At 37.4% G+C, this 21,239-nt stretch overlaps 1 protein-coding gene across 1 annotated transcript in view; it reads left to right on the top strand.

The window, feature by feature from the left end:
• LOC128222098 (uncharacterized) overlaps positions 1-21,239 on the top strand; it is a 73,972-nt gene that overhangs the window by 18,628 nt on the left and 34,105 nt on the right. The window contains exons 4-13 of the mRNA XM_052930944.1: positions 277-344; positions 1,484-1,708; positions 2,120-2,280; positions 3,216-3,283; positions 4,866-4,901; positions 5,393-5,489; positions 7,251-7,388; positions 15,270-15,396; positions 17,345-17,916; positions 18,827-20,946. Coding sequence (XP_052786904.1) covers positions 277-344; positions 1,484-1,708; positions 2,120-2,280; positions 3,216-3,283; positions 4,866-4,901; positions 5,393-5,489; positions 7,251-7,388; positions 15,270-15,396; positions 17,345-17,916; positions 18,827-20,946 — 3,612 coding nt within the window. The remainder of the gene's footprint in view (positions 1-276; positions 345-1,483; positions 1,709-2,119; positions 2,281-3,215; positions 3,284-4,865; positions 4,902-5,392; positions 5,490-7,250; positions 7,389-15,269; positions 15,397-17,344; positions 17,917-18,826; positions 20,947-21,239) is intronic.

Below are 21,239 nucleotides of genomic sequence, written 5' to 3' on the forward strand. Positions count from 1 at the left end.
GAAAGACGGAATTGAAATTTAATTCTGATGTTTACTCAGTTTGGATTTGTTTTTGCAATTGTGAATTAAAATATTCACAAAAATTACAGCACATGCACTATATGGAATGAACTTAAATATCACTGAGATGGCTGCAAATCGTTCCCTGCATTGGTCTCACGATCTGTTTTGTCTTGTGATATAAATGTTTATTTAGTATTTGTAGTAAAGGAATATCTGAACTAGTATTTGATACATGTTACATAACTTAACAATAGCGATGTATATGTATTTCAGAATAACCTGGAACAGATAATTCTACATTACGCAATTGTTCCCCAAGTGGCCTACTACATAAATAAACAGTAATATTTGCTATATTATATATTGTACATCGTCCCCAAAGTGGCCTTCTACATAAATGAACAGTAATATTTGTTATTTTGTATCTTGTAAATCGTTCCCCAAGTGGCCTTCTACATAAATGAACAGTACCATGTGCTATACATTATCGTGTAAGTTGTTCCCCAATCGGATTACTACAGAAATGAACAGTGATATTTGTTATATTGTATCTTGTAAATCGTCCCCAAAGTAGATTACTACAGAAATGAACAGTAATATTTGCTATATTTTATCTTGTAAATAGTTCCCCAAGTGGATTACTACAGAAATGAACAGTAATATTTGTTATATATTGTTTATTGTAAATCGTTCCCCAAGTGGCCTTCTACATAACTGAACAGTAATATTTGCTATATTGTATCTTGTAAATCGTTCCCCAAGAGGCTTACTACAGAACTGAACAGTACCATGTGCTATACTTTATCTTGTAAAAAGGTTCCCCAAGTGGCCTACTACAAGAATGAACAGTACCATGTGCTATACTTTATCTTGGTAATAGTTCTCCAAAGTGGCCTACTACGGAAATGAAGATTACCATGTGTTATACTTTATCTTTTTAATTGTTCCCCAAGTGGCCTACTACAAGAATGAACAGTACCATGTGCTATACTTTATCTTGTTAATAGTTCCCCAAGTGGCCTACTACATAAATGGTTAATACTTTATGCTGTCTTGAAAATCTTTGGACGGAAACTGTCTCAAAAACAGTCAAACCCGTAGTTATTAGAGGAACAATGAAAAGCATACATTATTTATTTTTAACTTGATAATACGCTCACTGCATCCTTTAGTTGTATTCCAAACTTTGTGTATGCAGAGCAATGCGGAACACCCAAGTGGTGTTAAATGACTTTGTTTATTATATTAATTAAACTCATTTCAAAACTCACGAATATGCTATCGTACGGGAAAATGAAACGAGTATATAAGTGTTATATACTTTTCAAACTTGAGAACTGAAGTATTTTGTCAAAATAACGTGTGAGGCATTGTAAAGAATAACATAAACGTTTCAGAAGTAAATCCAAGACATTTCGTGATAAAAGTGTAACGATCAGGATGATTATTATATATTTATAGCGTACACTTTTATTATTAGGACTGTTAGCTTCGTTGCACCATATTTCGGAGGGGGGACCCTAGATGAAGTAATACAGAAAGAAAGAGATAAAACAGCAACGATCGAAACGGAAATACCATCTGAGAGAAAACCGGAAATAGCACTTGAAAGACCGCAAACGTTAGAATGGAAGGATAAGTTACGAATACTTTACCAAATATGCCGGGCCATTGAATATCTTCATCAGCCACCAAAATGTGAAAGGTCAGTGAAAAACTTATGCATGCAACATCATTCAAAACTTTAATAGCGTGTTTATACTTTACACAAGCAAAACTGTACTAAAATACTTTAATTTGTACAATCTTAATGTAGTCTTATCGTACATGCAATGGTACGTCTCATATGCTTTGTATTTGTATTAGATGTGTATTTATGCCAATATAACATAATACAAGCGTTAAGGTTATTCAACCATGCCACATGTTTTGATTTTTAAATAACTGTATGTGACATGTAATTGTTTAGAAGTAGACAATCCTCATACCAGATTGTGACACTTATTTACGGACTACCGAGTGTAAAGCGCGCTAAAAGGACTTGCCGTGTTCTCAAGGTCATTAAAATCGAGTGAATGTCTCCAAAATACATCTAAAAAGACATTTAATTATTCAGAAAACCTGTATCCCATGGCAACATTTGCATGCAAAACGTATTATTGGATGAGCAGAAGAACGCCCGATTGCTATTTCTTGCACCAAAATCAGTCGAAGGAGGAGTTGGGGAGGAACAGTTTCAAGAGGACAAAAACAAAGATGTGCAAACCTTCAAAGAAAGTATGGTCCGCTTATCTATATAAATCATGCCTTTTGATATAGAGTTTATCAGTGAAATAATAAAGTGAACTACTATTTATACTACTACTACTACTACCACTACCACTACCACTACCACTACCACTACCACTACTACTACTACTACTACTACTACTACTACTACTACTACTTCCACTTCTTCTACTAATTCTACTACTTCTACTAATTCTACTACCACTACTACTACTACTACTACTACTACTACTGCTGCTGCTGCTGCTGCTGCTGCTGCTGCTGCTGCTGCTGCTGCTACTACTACTACTACTACTACTACTACTACTACTACTACTACTACTACTACTACTACTACTACTACTACTACTACTACTATTACTACTACAACTATTACTACTACTACTATTACTACTACTACTACTACTACTACTACTACTACTACTACTACTACTACTACTACTACTACTACTACTACTACTACTACTACTACTACTACTACTACTACTACTACTACTACTACTACTATTACTACTATTACTACTTCTACTACTACTACTACTACTACTACTACTACTATTACTACTACTACTACTACTACTACTACTACTACTACTACTACTACTACTACTACTACTACTACTACCACTACTACTACTACTACCACTTCTTCTACTAATTCTACTACTACAACTACTTCTACTTCTACATCTACTTCTACTACAATACTTCTACTACTACTACTACTACTACTACTACTACTACTACTACTACTACTACTACTACTACTACTACTACTACTACTACTACTACTACTACTACTACTACTTCTACTGTTTTTACTACTACTACTATTACTACTACTACTTCTACTACTACTACTTTTAGTACTTCTACTACTATAACTAATACTACTACTTGAATACGTTTTGCTTAACTTGTAGTGGCACAGGAAGCCCTTCAACAAAGTAGGAAGAAAGCAGCTTCAGATATTCTTGCACATATACAAAGGGTAAATATGAAGTCCTCACACCGATCCCTCATTTTCTTTGAATAATTGATGATACGAAATATAGCTCCCTGTCCGTAAGCATTTCTACAATTCAATTTACTCAACAAACATAGAACGAGAAGTTCAAGAGCAAATGTTGAAAAAGTAGGGTGGTTTTAGATAAGGGTCGGACAAGTGTCAGCTTGAGTATTTAGAAACTAGTTTAAATCCACATCGAACTGCCTGAACATTCCAGCTTACTAATCGAAACGTTTATTATATGCATATATAGATTGAGTATGAGTTTTTAGCTCGGCTATTTGAAGAATAAGGAGAGCTATACTACTCACCCAAGCGTCGGCGTCGGCGTCACCCCTTGGTTAAGGAGCACACATAGGTAAATATCTCTGCAACTACTTGAGGTATTGCATTGAGAAATTGAGACTTTATACAATGGTACTCAACCATTCAACCTACTTAATTAGCCAAATTAGATATCTCTAGTTTGCATTTAATGCAAATAATGGGCCTTTATTATTCGACTTAGAAAATTGGTTAAGGCTTTGCATGCAAGCACACATTGGTTAATATCTCAACAACTACTTGAGGTATTGCATTGAGTCTCGATACAATGGTACTTAACCATCAAACCTACTTAATTAACCAAGTTAGATAAACTCTAGTTTCATTTAATGCAAATAAGTGCCCTTTATTATTAGCTTTAGAAATTCTGGTTAAGGTTTTGCGTGTAAAGAGCCATAGGTTAATATCTTAGCAATTACTTGAGGAATTGCATTGAGGCCTTATACACTGGTACTCAACCATCCAACCTACTAAATCAATCAAGTTAGATAACTCAAGTTTGCATTTAATGCAAAATAATTGCCCTTTTGTATTCGACTTAGAAACTCTGGTTAAGGTTTGGCATGTAACCACTTTCAAGTCAATACCTCAGCGAATACATCATGTATTGCATTGAAACTTTACACACAGGCTCCCAACCATTTAGCCTTCTTATTTAATCATGTAAGATAACTCTATCTTTCATATTATATAATTTTTGCCCCTATATTACGCGACTTAGAAAGTCTTGTTTAGGTCTTGCATGTAAGCATACATAGGATAATATCTCAGCAACAACTTAATGTATTGCATTGACACTTTATACAATGGTATTCAACCACCCAACCTAATTGAATAACCAAGTTAGTTCACTGTATTTTGCAAATAATGGCCCTTTATTATTACACTTCAAAACTCTGGTTAAATTTTTGCATGTAACTACATTTATGTTAATATCTCAGCACATCATGTATTGCATTGAAATCTAATCTAACAGTGATCCATGCATGTTTCGCCAAAACTTTTCAATCCTTACACTGAAAAGCGGCTGAATGGGCGAGCGCGCTGTCTCTGTGACAGCTCTTGTTTCATTTTTGGTAATTGTTTTCTTGATTGTCTCTCGTTAAAGTATTTATAAAATTTAATCTTTGTAAATCCTAACAAAGTTTTTGTTAATTGTAAATGACATCGTCCCGAAGGAATATATGTATAATTTACAAGGTTCCACAAGTTTAGAACGTTTTTATTCTGACTTTTTCAGGCTGTTACGATGACAGACATAAAAAAAGAATTGGAGGTAAGAATATTGTACATATTCAAATGACGCTTTGGTATTCATCTTTTTCATATTAGGTTCGAACCGTCGGCTTGATTATAGAGAAAGTTTGATCCAGTAGCACGACTGGAATTGGTGCTGACCTTCTTGTTAAGAGGGGTGGGCTAGTAATTGTAACGCATGCATGTTACATGTCCATAGCTCAACTCTGTAATAGGTAGTAAACATTTATAAAACTTACTCAGTGTTAACAACATGTAACGAAAAAAAACCCATTAAGGTTTAGTTATTTTGATAATTTTAACCACCCTATCTTGTATCTGGTTTGGATGAAAGTAATCAATTTCAGATTGCCGCATCTTTTCGTTAATTTACATATAATTATCCAAAGTCCGTGATTGTTAAGCACTGACAGCATGTATTTTCAGCAGCAATGTTATCACTCAGCAAATATTAAATGTCATCAACAGATGCATCTAAGGTACGTTTATATAGTTAAAATACATTTCCAGTCGGGTCTTAGAGGAGAGGATATCAACTGGTGGACCCCATCGCAAGACGATGGAAAAAAAAAAGACAAGTGTGAGATTTGCTGCGTAAATAAGCCTGGTATGGTATAGCTATCTTTTCTTTTCATGATTGAGTGTTATATTCTAAATTACGGCACATTTTCCATGCATTTGGCGACTTGTGACCAGCCTTTTGTAAAACCGACCTCAATATTTCGATAAATTGACTCTAAGGCAAATAGTTCTCAATTACACCTAAATTGGTTTCCCGAGATACTGCGTGTCAAGTAAAATTAATTGTTGTTAAAAAAAAGTCTGCGCATAAAAAAACTGGTGAGGTTCTGCGTACCGCATACAACCTACCAAAATTATGAGTACTACATTAACAAAACTCCTTAATACCGCGTACCAAAATGAGGGATTCTTCTTACGTATTGTACATGGATAACTAGCAAACCCAGAAAAGATAGTAACATATTTGATATGGATGATCAATAGTTACTAAACAAAAAAGTAACGCTTTTTGCACGGATTGTCGATGATTAATCAGCAAATTAAAATTAAATTACGTGTTTTACATGGCTAGTTGATATCAAGAAAAGAAAAAAGTAACGTTGTATAAACGGTGCATGAATAAGAATATAAACATTAAGTAACGTACTTCACATGGTCGGTCAATAACCAGCAAACAAAAAAGTAACGTATTATACATGGTAGTAAATATTAACGTACACATTTTATGACATAGATAGATAGATAGATTTATTTCAGTAAGGAATGCCCATACATGGACATTTAAAATAAACAACATGTATAGTAAATAACATTATACATACATGATATTATCCATAGCCATGACAGGCACACCGAACCAAGGATGACACAAACAAGAGAAAACTCTTATTTCCATTGTGGTCCTTTGTTTTGGTGGCATGGCATAGGGAGGCATTGCATATTTAAGTATTATATAGCTGTAATCGAAATTGCATAAATATATTGAAAGTAAGTATTTATGCATTAAAATAAATATTGCCGTAGTTGTATCACATAATTTAGTAAAATAAAGTTATAGTTGATAAAGTTATATATAAATATCACATTACAGAATGAATATGACAGTATGTATTACTCATAAAATGCGAGGTTAGGTTAAAATAGTTCCTTTACTGAATATCTTTGAATAAATAAATGAAAAAAAACTGTTTAATAGCATAACTAATTATGCCAAATTATCTATAAAAAAGATTCTTTACTAGCAATTTAAAAACAGGTAATTTCTTAGGCTGTGCGATAGAAGATGGCAACTTGTTCCATAAGGAAATGCCAGAAAAGAAGAAGGACTTTGACCTCTGGAACAGCATAAGCCCCTTTCTGGCATAACCTTGTCCTATGTTAGTGTACAGTATCTTGGGAGATAAAATTGTCTCCCATATAGTCCGTGGCTATGCCCTTTTTTATTCTAAAGACAATACCCAAAATAATCTGGTCTACACGTTTGTATACAGGTAACCAGTTGAGTAATTTAAAGTGTTCTGGGCCAATGTGAGACCTTGCATCTAGATCCTAAACAAATGGTCATTTTTCATTGACGTTTCCACAGAAAACTTACATTTACCTGAAACAACTTTTACTATCAGCGAATAACAAGAGCTTGTTTTAAACCACGGCTGAAATATCGTTAACATAAATCAAAAATAAAAGAGGGCCTAGTATGGAACCCTGAGGAACTCCACATGAAATAGTAGAAGTAGTAGAATGTGACAACATATTTTCTTTATTGAATGATGCAAATGTATATCACATGTAAGCGGGAAAACGAATAAAGAAACTCATACACTTGTTTTTATAATATTTATTTCAGAGAAGACTTTCGACAAGCTAACACATGATCGATTCTGTGTTTCCAAAATACAGATATGCGTTGGTTGTTTGTGGAACTGGCGATACAATCCAGTCAAGTGCCACTCGTGTGATGAAGAGAAAATACGGTCCCCAGTCGGTGAGCATTATTCAGAGAGCATAAAATGTATTTCATACCTATCATACTGTAAAGCCTGATCATCACGTTGAAAGCCAAACCAATTGCTGATTATCGATCTGATGATATTATCACATCAAGCTTCACTGATAAAACCAACCAAAAGTTTGTTCAGCAATCGTTAAAACTGGTAAAGCATGTATTTTGTAAAAGTTTTACCTGGTTCTTAAAGTCAATCCTAACGTATACTTTTAAAGGAGATGCTAACTGAACAAGTATCCTGATAAAATTGACTTTGCAACGATCACCCTGAAGTAGCCTTCCTTACATGTTGGTATTGGCTTCATCAATGTATAGTAGCTACCACTCACATCTTAGTAACATTTGATGTGCAATGATCACTGTATAGTATCAATACCTTACGTGTGCACAACATAAACTTTGCCATGATACTGTAGAGTAATTTCCGCTGACGTGTTTGTTACATTGACACTGCATTGATCACTGTATTGTAACCTCCCTTTACGTCCTGGTAGCATTGGCATTGCTTTGATCACTGTATTGTAGCCTCCCTTTACGTCCTGGTAGCATTGACATTGCCTGGATCACTATATTGTAGCCTCCCTTTACGTCCTGGTAGCATTGGCATTGCCTTGATCACTGTATTGTAGCCTCCCTTTACGTCCTGGTAGCATTGACATTGTTTTGATCACTGTACTGTAGCCTCCCTTTAAGTCCTAGTAGCATTGGCATTGCTTTGATCACTGTATTGTAGCCTCTCTTTACGTCCTGGTAGCATTGGCATTGCCTTGTTCACTGTATTGTAGCTTCTCTTTACGCGTCCTGGTAGCATTGGCATTGCCTTAATCACTGGATTGTAGCCTCCCTTTACGTCCTGGTAGCATTGGCATTGCTTTGATCACTGTATTGTAGCCTCTCTTTACGTCCTGGTATCATAGGCATTGCTTTGATCACTGTAATGTAGCCTCTCTTTACGTCCTGGTAGCATTTGCATTGCTTTGATCACTGTATTGCAGCCTCCCTTTACGTCCTGGTAGCATTGGCATTGCTTTGATCACTGTATTGTAGCCTCTCTTTATGTCCTGGTAGCATTGGCATTGCTTTGATCACTGTATTGTAGCCTCTCTTTACGTCCTGGTATCATCGACATTGCCTTGACCACTGTTTTGTAGCCTCCCTTTACGTCCTGGTAGCATTGACATTGCCTTGATAACTGTATTGTTGCCTCCCTTTACGTCCTGACAGCATTGACATTGCCTTGACAACTGTATTGTAGCCTCTCTTTACGTCCTGGTATCATTGACATTGCCTTGACCACTGTAAAGTAGCATCCCTTTACGTCCTGGTAGCATTGACATTGCCTTGTTCACTGTATTTTAGCCTCTCTTTACGTCCTGGTATCATTGACATTGCCTTGATCATTGAATTGTAGCCTCCCTTTACGTCCTGGTAGCATTGACAATGCCTTGATCACTGTAGTGTTGCCTCTCTTTACGTCCTGGTATCATTGACATTGCCTGGATCACTGTGTTGTAGCCTCCCTTTACGTCCTGGTATCATTGACATTGCCTTGATCATTGTATTGTAGCCTCCCTTTACGTCCTGGTAACATTGACATTGCCTTGATCACTGTATTGTAGCCGCTCTTTACGTCCTGGTAGCATTGGCATTGCCTTGATCACTGTATTGTAGCCTCCCTGTACGTCCTGGTAGCATTGACATTGCCTTGATCACTGTATTGTAGCCTCCCTTTACGTCCTGGTATCATTGACATTGCCTTGATCATTGTATTGTAGCCTCCGTTTACGTCCTGGTAGAATTGGCATTGCCTTGATCACTGTGTTGTAGCCTCCCTTTACGTCCTTGTATCATTGACATTGCCTTGATCATTGTATTGTAGCCTCCCTTTACGTCCTGGTAGCATTGACATTGCCTTGATCACTGTATTGTAGCCTCCCTTTACGTCCTGGTATCATTGGCATTGCCTTGATCACTGTATTGTAGCCTCCATTTACGTCCTGGTATCATTGACATTGCCTTGATCACTGTATTGTAGCCTCCCTTTACGTCCTGGTATCATTGACATTGCCTTGATCATTGTATTGTAGCCTCCCTTTACGTCCTGGTAGCATTGACATTGCCTTGATCACTGTATTGTAGCCTCCCTTTACGTCCTGGTAGCATTGACATTGCTTTGATCACTGTATTGTAGCCTCCCTGTACGTCCTGGTAGCATTGGTATTGCTTTGATCACTTTATTGTAGCCTCTCTCTATGTCCTGGTACCATTGGCATTGCCTTGATCACTGTATTGTAGCCTCTCTTTACGTCCTGGTATCATTGGCATTGCCTTGATCATGTATTGTAGCCTCCCTTTACGTCATGGTAGCATTGGCATTGCCTTGATCATTGTATTGTAGCCTCTCTTTACGTCTTGGTATCATTGACATTGCCTTGATCACTGTATTGTAGCTTCCCTTTACGTCCTGGTAGGATTGGCATTGCCTTGATCATTGTATTGTAGCCTCCCTTTACCTCCTGGTAGCATTGACATTGCCTTGACCACTGTATTGTAGCCTCCCTTTACGTCCTGGTAGCATTGACATTGCCTTGATCACTGTATTGTTGCCTCCCTTTACGCCCTGGTAGCATTGACATTGCCTTGATCACTGTAGTTTTGCCTCTCTTTACGTCCTGGTATCATTGACATTGCCTTGATCACTGTGTTGTAGCCTCCCTTTACGTCCTGGTAGCATTGACATTGCCTTGATCATTGAATTGTAGCCTCCTTTAACGTCCTGGTACCATTGACATTGCCTTGATCACTGTATTGTAGCCTCCCTTTACGTCCTGGTAGCATTGACATTGCCTTGATCATTGTATTGTAGCCTCCCTTTAACGTCCAGGTGGCATTGGCATTGCCTTAATCACTGTATTGTAGTCTCCCTTTACGTCCTGGTAGCATTGACATTGACTTGACCACTGTATTGTAGCCTCCCTTTACGTCCTGGTAGCATTGACATTGCCTTGATCACTGTATTGTTGCCTCCCTTTACGCCCTGGTAGCATTGACATTGCCTTGATCACTGAATTGTAGCCTCCCTTTACGTCCTGGTAGCATTGACATTGCCATGATCATTGTATTGTAGCCTCCCTTTACGTCCTGGTAGCATTGACATTGCCTTGATCACTGTATTGTAGCCTCCCTTTACGTCCTGGTAGCATTAGCATTGCCTTGATCATTGTATTGTAGCCTCCCTTTACGTCCTGGTAGCATTGGCATTGCCTTTATCACTGTATTGAAGTCTCTCTTTACGTCCTGGTAGCATTGGCATTGCCTTGATCACTGTATTGTAGCCTCCCTTTACGTCCTGGTAGCATTGACATTGCCTTGATCACTGTATTGTAGCCTCTCTTTACGTCCTGGTAGCATTGACATTGCCTTGATCACTGTATTGTTGCCTCTCTTTACGTCCTGGTATCATTGGCATTGCTTTGACCACTGTTTGGTAGCCTCCCTTTACGTCCTGTTAGCATTGACATTGCCTTGATCACTGTATTGTAGCCTCCCTTTACGTCCTGGTATCATTGACATTGCCTTGATAATTGTTTTGTAGCCTCCCTTTACGTCCTGGTAGAATTGGCATTGCCTTGATCACTGTGTTGTAGCCTCCCTTTACGTCCTTGTATCATTGACATTGCCTTGATCATTGTATTGTAGCCTCCCTTTACGTCCTGGTAGCATTGACATTGCCTTGATCACTGTATTGTAGCCTCCCTTTACGTCCTGGTAGCATTGGCATTGCCTTGATCACTGTATTGTAGCCTCCCTTTACGTCCTGGTAGCATTGGTATTGCTTTGATCACTGTATTGTAGCCTCTCTCTATGTCCTGGTACCATTGGCATTGCCTTGATCACTGTATTGTAGCCTCTCTTTACGTCCTGGTATCATTGGCATTGCCTTGATCACTGTATTGTAGCCTCCCTTTACGTCCTGGTAGCATTGGCATTGCCTTGATCGCTGTAGTGTAGCCTCTCTTTACGTCCTGGTATCATTGGCATTGCTTTGATCACTGTATTGTAGCCTCCCTTTACGTCCTGGTAGGATTGGCATTGCCTTGATCATTGTATTGTAGCCTCCCTTTACCTCCTAGTAGCGTTGACATTGCCTTGATCACTTTATTGTTGCCTCCCTTTACGTCCTGGTATCATTGACATTGCCTTGATCATTGTATTGTAGCCTCCCTTTACGTCCTGGTAGGATTGGCATTGCCTTGCTAACTGTATTGTCGCCCCCCTTTTCGTCCTGGTAGCATTGGCATTGCCTTGAGCACTGGATTGTAGCCTCCTTTTACGTCCTGGTAGCAGTGACATTGCCTTGATCATTGTATTGTAGCCTCCCTTTACGTCCTGGTAGCATTGACATTGCTTTGATCACTGTATTGTAGCCTTCATTTACGTCCTGGTATCATTGACATTGCCTTGAACATTGTATTGTAGCCTCCCTTTAACGTCCTGGTGGCATTGGCATTGCCTTAATCACTGTATTGTAGTCTCCCTTTACGTCCTGATAGCATTGACATTGCCTTGACCACTGTATTGTAGCCTCCCTTTACGTCCTGGTAGCATTGACATTGCCTTGATCACTGTATTGTTGCCTCCCTTTACGCCCTGGTAGCATTGACATTGCCTTGATCACTGTAGTTTTGCCTCTCTTTACGTCCTGGTATCATTGACATTGCCTTGATCACTGTGTTGTAGCCTCCCTTTACGTCCTGGTAGCATTGACATTGCCTTGATCATTGTATTGTAGCCTCCCTTTACGTCCTGGTAGCATTGGCATTGCCTTTATCATTGTATTGAAGTCTCTCTTTACGTCCTGTTAGCATTGGCATTGCCTTGATCATTGTATTGTAGCCTCCCTTTACGTCCTGGTAGCATTGACATTGCCTTGATCACTGTATTGTAGCCTCTCTTTACGTCCTGGTAGCATTGACATTGCCTTGATCACTGTATTGTAGCCTCTCTTTACGTCCTGGTATCATTGGCATTGCTTTGACCACTGTTTGGTAGCCTCCCTTTACGTCCTGTTAGCATTGGCATTGCCTTGATCACTGTATTGTAGCCTCCCTTTACGTCCTGGTAGCATTGACATTGCCTTGATCACTGTATTGTAGCCTCCCTTTACGTCCTGTTAGCATTGACATTGCCTTGATCACTGTATTGTAGCCTCCCTTTACGTCCTGGTAGCATTGACATTGTCTTAATCATTGTATTGTTGCCTCCCTTTACTTCCTGGTATCATTGACATTGCCTTGATCACTGTATAATAACCACTATTACGTGTGAGGTGTTTGAAAATTGCCATGATAACTGTATAGCAGTTTCCGATTACGTGTTTGTGACGATGGCATTGTCGAGATTACTGTACAGTAGCCTCCTCTTACATGTTGATGCTATTGGCCTTTGCTTCACCAGTGTATAGTGGCCTCCCTCACGGGTTGATGACATTTGCTTTGGCTTGATCAATGTATAGTGGCCTGCCTTACATGTTGATGCTATTGGCCTTTGCTTCACCAGTGTATAGTAGCCTCCCTCACGTGTTGATGACATTTGCTTTGGCTTGATCACTGTGTAGTAGCCTCCCCTTACGCTTTGATGGCATTTGCTTTGGCTTGATAACTATAAAGTAGACCCCCCTTGGATAGTGATGACCTTTCCGCTGCATCGAACGTTGATTGTTTTTTTATTATTAAATATTCCACATTACACAACACAATTGATCACATACATACGTAATGTATAGCATATGGTGTTCATCATGTAATGTTTATTTAAGAAGTGAGAATGGTGTCGATACAGAAAAAATAGACATTTTTATATTGTTAAACACAATGATAAAACAGAAAGAAAAGACACAAAAAGCAGAGATCAATTTTTAACTAAAAAAAATAAATATTGACAAGTAAATAAAGTAAGTAAGTAAATTTATAAACTACGAAAAAAGTAGAAATAAAAAAATGACTAAACTAGAGGGTGTTGCTTAAAAGTAATTTTTATTTTAATACATGCCATTTTTGCTCGTGGACTGATAGTTTGTCATTCATTAATGCAATTTCATGTTCGATTTTGTATCGCACACCTATGTAGTGTTTGAAAGCCGTAAAAGTTGGAGTAATATCTCTAAGCTTCATAAAGTATATAACATATTTGATAGCACAATCAAGAAATTAATGAGACGACTAATATTTGATTTTTGAAAAAAATCCAAAACTTATGGTTTTAATATTTAGACTAAATGGGATATTTATTGACAAGAATAGGTTATTAAGATTGTTCCACAAATTTTGAACAAATCTATAGTCCCAAAAAAGATGTTCCATTGTCACTATATATTCTGAACAGAATTGGCAAGCTAGGGTTTGTGAGCTTGCATTGATATAGGTATCTGTTTGTTGGTATTAGTCTATAAATGAATTTGTACTGGAAGGTTCTTTTTGTTGAATCAATGGTGCATGTTAATGGCAATGTAAATATTTTATTCCACATATTTGTCTCAAAATCTGTTCCTAAAATTTGATTCCATTTATCTTCTTTTCCATGGTTTGCTTTAAGTGTTTTCATTAGTAATGGATACAGAATTTTATTCGGTTTTTGCTTAGTATTTTCAACCATTTGAACAAGTGAGACTATGTCATGATTAACGACTGATTCCTTTTTCAATTTATGTTTTATCTTACTTTTTTCATACCATTTGTGATAGTATACACTTTGTTCATTTACCTTTATGTCGGAGTTATTCCATAGTATTATTTTACTTGAACTATTGATTTAAATAGATGTGCTTATTTCAACCATGATAAGAGTAATTCAGCTAAAAATTTATATTTCTGTGCAATGATGTTTATTGTATCTTTGACGAGATTACTTTCGAAAACCAACCTGCTTCCAAATTTATGTAAAGCGTCATTATAAAAAGTTTTGTATTGATGCCTATTTGTTTTATCAAGTAGTCACTTTACCCATGACGCTTTGATCAATTTATTTAACATACCAATATTTGGAACACTAAGGCCACCATCTTTAAAATCGTTCATAAGTACTTCCCTTTTTATCTTGTCGGGTTTATTGTTCCAAATGAACTTAAAAAAGACGTGTTTTTGTCATCAAGGATGTATTTAGGTGGTGAAGGTAAATATGTCATGAGATAGATAAGTTTTGGAAGCGCTAATGCCAACTTTTGAGACAATGTTTGAAACTTTGTAGCTTTGGAACGAGATTATTTTGAATCACATTGCTATTGCTCTTGTTAAAAACGATTCCAAGTGTTTCGGCTTCCTGACTGTCGTTTTGAAATTGATAACCATCGAAGTATGCAATACATGATGATTTTAAACTCCCGACTCTTAAGATTGTAGATTTTGTTAAATTAATTTTAGGCCAGATATTTTTCCAAAGTTATCTATTATTTTTATCAAAGTTTCGAAGATGTTTTGGATCCATCATTAATATATGTAGCATCGTCAGCAAAAAGAGATTGTTTGTTTTCATTGTTATAAAGTTGTATTCCTTTAATAAGTTTATTTTTCTGTATTGTATTAGATAGTAGTTCAATAAATATAGAAGAAGATAGGGGGCAGCCTTGTCTGACGCCGCGCCCAATTTGAAATTTTGCAGAGAGAAAACCATTTTTTATAATAACACCATTGATATCATTATAGAAGAATTTGACCCAGTTTGTTTAGCTTTGACCAAACTTTAAATGTTCTAGACATTAAAGTATAAATTCGTTGAACGTTGATTGTTAGCCTCCCGTTGAGTTGATGATATTGTCATTGCCTTAATATTGCATAGCACTAAGGATTTTTATGGATGTTTTAGGTGATCGCTGGGGTGCCATTTTCATAGCGGGCACAGATAAGAAAGAGGACATAACAAAACGTTTTGAAGACGATATAGAAAAGCTGAAAGATAGAGTCATTACAAAAGCAATTCTGATGGGTGTAAAGTATGTTTCATTCTTTTCAATATACAACGTTTATTTCATCGAACGGTATTCAAGTTAGAAGTATAGGTATGGCGTGTACTCGGTATCGCTTGCTTGTTTCAAGAGTGTATTAATCCACGTCACTGTTTTACATGAAAATGTCTTCGTCAACTGTTACTTTCTTTTAATTGTCCAGGGACAATGTAGCAAAATATCACGTCAAACATTAATAATGCCCCCTTTCGAAGAAGAGGGGTATATTGCTTTGCACATGTCGGTCGGTATGTCGGCCGGTCGGTCGGTCGGTCCGTCGGTAGACCAAAGATTGTCCGATTGATACCTCAACAATTCCTGGACATATGGTCATCAAACTTGACATGATGGTTGGGCCTGACCAGTAGATGACTTCAATTGATTTTATGGCTCATCGGGTAAAAGGTCAAGGTCACACTGACCTTTAATGGTAAAATAATTTTAAAGCTTGTCCGAGTGTTAACACAACAATGCCTAGACCTATAGTCATCAAACTTTATATGGAAGTTAGGTCTGTACAGTAGATGACCCCTACTGTATTAGGGGATCATCGGGCCAAAAGTCAAGGTCACAGTGACCTTGAATGGTTAAATGATGTCCGAGTGATAACTCGACAATGCCTGCACCCATAGCCCTCATACTTGGCATGGAGGTTGGGCCTGATCAATAGATGAACCCTATTGTTATTGGGGTCATCGGGCCAAAGGTCATGGTCACAGTGACCTTGAATGGTAAAAGGTTGTCCGTGTGATAACTCAAAAATGCCTGCACCCATGGCCCTTAAACTTGATTTAGAGGTTGGGCCTGACCAGTAGATGACCCTATCATTTTGGGGGGTCATCGGGCCAAAGGTCAAGGTCGCAGTGACCTTGAATGGAAAAAGGTTGTCCGTGTGATAACTCAAAAATGCCTGCACCCATGGCCCTCAAACTTGACTTGGAGGTTGGGACTGACAAGTAGATGACCCCTTTTTATTTTAGGGGTCAAAGGTCAAGGTCACATCTTGAAAGCAAACTCGACAATTCCTTTGATGGTCATCAAACTTGACATGAAGGTTGTGCTTGACCAGGATGACCCCACTTAACATTGGGGTTATCGGGCCATGGTCAAGGTCACAGTAACCTTTATCGCAAAAAGGTTAACAAATCATCCAGTGATATCTCAACAATGACTGAACCTATGATCATCACACTTGACATAGAAGTTGGGCCTGACCAGAAAATGACTCTTATTGATATTAGGAGTCATTGGGACAAAGGTAAAGTTCACAGTGACCTTAAATGCGAAAATGTTTCGAGTAATAACTCGATAATGCCTGCACCCATGGCCCTCGAACCTGACTTGGAGTTGTGTCTGACCTGTAGATGATCCCGTATGATTTTATGGGTCATTTGGGTCAAAGGTCAAGGTAACAGTGACCTTGAATGAAAAACACTTGTATGTGTGATAACTTGTCAATGCCTGCACCAATGGCCCTCAAACTTGACATTTAGATTTTTTGTGACCAGCTGATGACGCTTATGGATTTTGGGGTCATAGAGTCAAAGGTCATGGTCATAACACACTCTATCCTCACTCTTCGAATGGTCATAATCTTAAAACTGCCTCAACGGCATCCAATGTCAGTGTCAAATCAGCTGTCATTTCGGTCCATGCATATTTTATTTAATTGACCATATACTTCTGACAATATGGCGTTCTGGGGGGAGGGGCATAATGTTTGACAAACATATCTTGTTTATTCTGTGACGTGAAGGTAAGATGATTCACGTGCCGGAAAGAATAACTGTAGTTAGTAAAGACACGTTAAGAGTGGTCGCAACCGGGTATAGTGATACGATTGAGTTATTTCTTGCATAATTCAGTATTTTATTCAAAAATAACTTCATTTATAATCCAAATTTTGAATCCTTTGACGCACATATTTCTTTTCCAGGGACAATGTAGTCACAGTGAAGAAATCTACTACAACGTACGGTGAACAATTGGAGAAAGCGTTCAGCAAGATTGATACTCCAGAGATCACCACCATCGTATTAGTTTATTCGGGTCATCATGGGGATGAAGGATTTCAACTAGACGCCCATACGCTGAAAGACAGTGAGCTTGAACAGAAATTCAATTGTCTTAAACATGTGACGAAAGTAATTGTATTTCTAGATTGCTGTCACCCAAAGATGCTTAATCTTGGCAAAAAAGCGATATTACAGTTTAATGCCGTAACAAGCAAACAAAAAGCTATCTGTGGACCAACAGGTAGCCAGTTTGTAAATGACATTGTCAAAGTATTGACAAATCCATGGGAATGTAAGTGTTGCAAAAATACACCTTTAATAAGAGATTATGACATGCACAAGTATTTCAACAACCACCCTTACAATTCGTCGATAGAACCGTCACAACTTTCAAACACAGATGGAGATCATGACCACATTCTTACGTTTAGACTGGTTGACCCTGGATGGCTGAAAGCGTTGGAAAAATCATTAGACATCAGCCCATTGCAAAGTAAACCTGATTTTGAGTAGTTATACTAAATTGATATTGCGACATGGGAAAGGGTCAAGGAATATTAGCTATGACTTTGCTCATTCCTATGAATCGACTATTATCTTAAACCACGACAAGCAAAATGTGTCATATAGTGACTATAACTTAAGAAAATTATTTGACGTCATAGTGTTTTGCTATTGACAATAAGAATAAAGTTCCCATTTAAGAAACGTAAACAAGGGCATGGGTTTGTAGGAAATGTGGGCTATGAAAACTATCTGACATTGTAGTGCATTGCTACTCAAAATATAACTGTGGTTCCCTATTTTGATGCATATTTCAAATCATTGGTCTGTAGGAAATATGGGTTATGAAAACTATATGACGTCATAGTGTTTTGCTACTGACAACATAACTGTGGTTCATAGTTTTTGATGCGAAGTTAAGGTCATGGGGCTTTTTGTAAATATGTTTTAAGAATACTTTTTTTACTTTAGTGTCTTGCTATTGACAATTCAACTTTGGTCCCAAGTTGGTGATGTGACATTTGATATGATACCAAAATAAACTAATAATTCAAACATAACTATAAGACTCATTCCTGTTTGTCGCAGTTCATATTAGTATATGTTCCAGACGTTTACAAAACAAAATTTAACTGACTTCAAATCAGACATTTGGCCCTATAGGAAAAGAAAATATTCATTTTGCACAAATATCCATGCTTAATATAACTTGCTGAGCCATTGGTGCAAACTATTAAGAACAAAAGTATGAATACACAGCGTTTAAATAATAAATGTCAACTTTTGAAACAAAAAATCCAATTGTTTTCGTATACGGCATTTATTCCTTTGTATCTTTGTATATATCATTTGATATTTAGATAGGATGACTGCGGTATAGTAAATAATATTATTTCCAGATTTGAAAAAGGAGCTATTTAAACTATACGACAACACTGCAAGCACATTGTCTATTCGGCTTGACATCGATGAGGCACTTGAGAAAATATATGAAAATCCTAAACTTACTCTAAAAGAAAATGGCAAAGACAAAGGGGGCGATATAGCTGAATTGAATGACATTTTTCAAATCAAGGAGGGCACATTGGCTAAAACAGTATTTGTTGAAGGCGAGCCTGGGTCGGGAAAGTCTTCCCTTTGTAAGAAGATTGTTCATGATTGGTGTGAAACTAAACGAGAAGGACGGACAATCTATACTCGGACACATACTAAAGTGAACGAACTTTCAAGTCAATTTGAATTTGTGTTTCACATAATTCTCCGTGAGGCGAAGAAAGAATGTTGCATAAAGAAAATGATATTAAAATTCATCATAGAGAGGATCGGCATAGACAAAACTAGCGGAGAAGAATTGCTTGGAGAAATCTTAAAATCCAACACCTGTCTGCTTGTCCTTGATGGTCTAGACGAATGGCAGCACCCTGAAGGATGCCATTCGGGTGAAAGAATTCCTCATGTTAAAACAAGTTGGGAAAACTGCACCTTACTCATCACCACAAGGCCATACAAACTGGCTGAGCTGAAAATAGGCCTCTCAAAGATTGGCAAACACGTGATGGTGAATGGCGTTTCGAACCCAGAAAAGCTCGTCGAGAACATAGTATCTCGTTTGAATGATTTACCCAGTACAGGGATGTCCCATAATCCAGAAGGCACAAGAACACTACTAAATCACGAACTTTGCATTAAGGAAATACAAGAAAACAATTTATGGCATTTCAGTGAATACCCCATCGTGTTAGCTCACATTGTTTGGCTTTCATACAAGGGAAGGCTTTTGACAGATATGAAACTTTCTGATCTATATGAAACGTTGCTAAAAGAACGATGCTCTGAATCGTGCGACAAGAGAAGCTCATCTCCTAGATCCAAATACAAGGAAATTATACCCACCCTGAGCAAAATAGCATTTGCAAAGTTATTTGCTGAAGATGAAAATCAAACAATTGTATTTGAAATCGATGAGGAGGAGAATGTGAACTTTGAGAGTCAAAAAACTGCATCTCTTGAATCTGGCATCATATCCTGCACCAATGATCCAGGTGATTCCCCGCAATATTACTTCTTGCACAAAACTGTTCAAGAGTACCTAGCGGCGCTGTGTATATCAAAAGACATTGCAAAGTGTTGTTCGCATATCAAACACACATACAAAAATAACAGAGGAGAAAGCGGAATTAGTTTGTCTCAGATTTTAATTTTCCTTTGCAGTATTGATACAAAAGCTGCTGAAGAACTTTCAAAAGAAATGAACGAGCTGTTCACGGACTTTTGTGATAGAGATGGTTATCCTTCATTTGAAGCGATGATGCTGCATGATACGATCCGAAAAGGCCAAAAAGAGCTAGACAGGAGCGACAACTCAGGGAGGAAATTGTGCCTGCAGCATGTCACCTATAATGAGCATTTTGATGACACACGAGATGAGAACGTAGCAACCGTTTTAGAACAATATGTGAAGATAAATCAATCATGCATGTCATTGTATATCGAGGAGCGTATCGATTCTGCGAACAGAAGTGACGACAAAGTTCTTGATTTAAAGATGTTCAAGGGTTTGAAGTATTTACATCTTAAGGGGACAAACTTCAAAGATGTCACTGGTTTGAATTTGAGTCATTTAGTAGAATGCAGTATAGAGTTTATTACTCCCCGACTAGCTCCGAACCTCACATCTACATTCTACAACTCTGAAATTGAGTGCTTGCAAACAATGAAAAAACTTGATTTGTCAAATATGACGGACGTCCACTGGCTACATAAACGAAAAGGAATTCAAAAGTTATTAATATGGAAAGGTTTGAGACGGCTACATAAAGGTTCAAAGCAAAACAAAATTCTTGATTTACGACGCCTTGGAAACCTGAAACATCTTACTGAAGTTGGATTACTCGAACTGTGTTACTCAGATGTGGTGAATCTACCAGTGTTTAAATTACACACAGTGAAAGTAGGATTTGATGAACTACAGAATGCACCACTCTTTATGTCAACGTTATCAACACATGGAACATGCCAGGTAATTGTTTTGTTAAGCATATACTTATAATATAGATTTTGACCAATATTATTTTCTAATCAGATGGTTTTATGTGTTTAAACGATTAGCTTAGGGGTATCAAATGCGTGTGCCTTGAAAACACTTTATTTATATCAAGTCTTAATTGACACCCAATGACACAAACATTAATGAGATATATGCTATTTGTATCTATTTCTACAAATAACTTTATCGTTTAATAGCATTTTTATACTTTATAGTAACCTGATTTTAAACGATGCTTTCTAACCAATTGTTTACCTTTTCGGCAA

Source organism: Mya arenaria, chromosome 16 (assembly GCF_026914265.1).
Source record: "Mya arenaria isolate MELC-2E11 chromosome 16, ASM2691426v1".
Taxonomy (NCBI): domain Eukaryota; kingdom Metazoa; phylum Mollusca; class Bivalvia; order Myida; family Myidae; genus Mya; species Mya arenaria.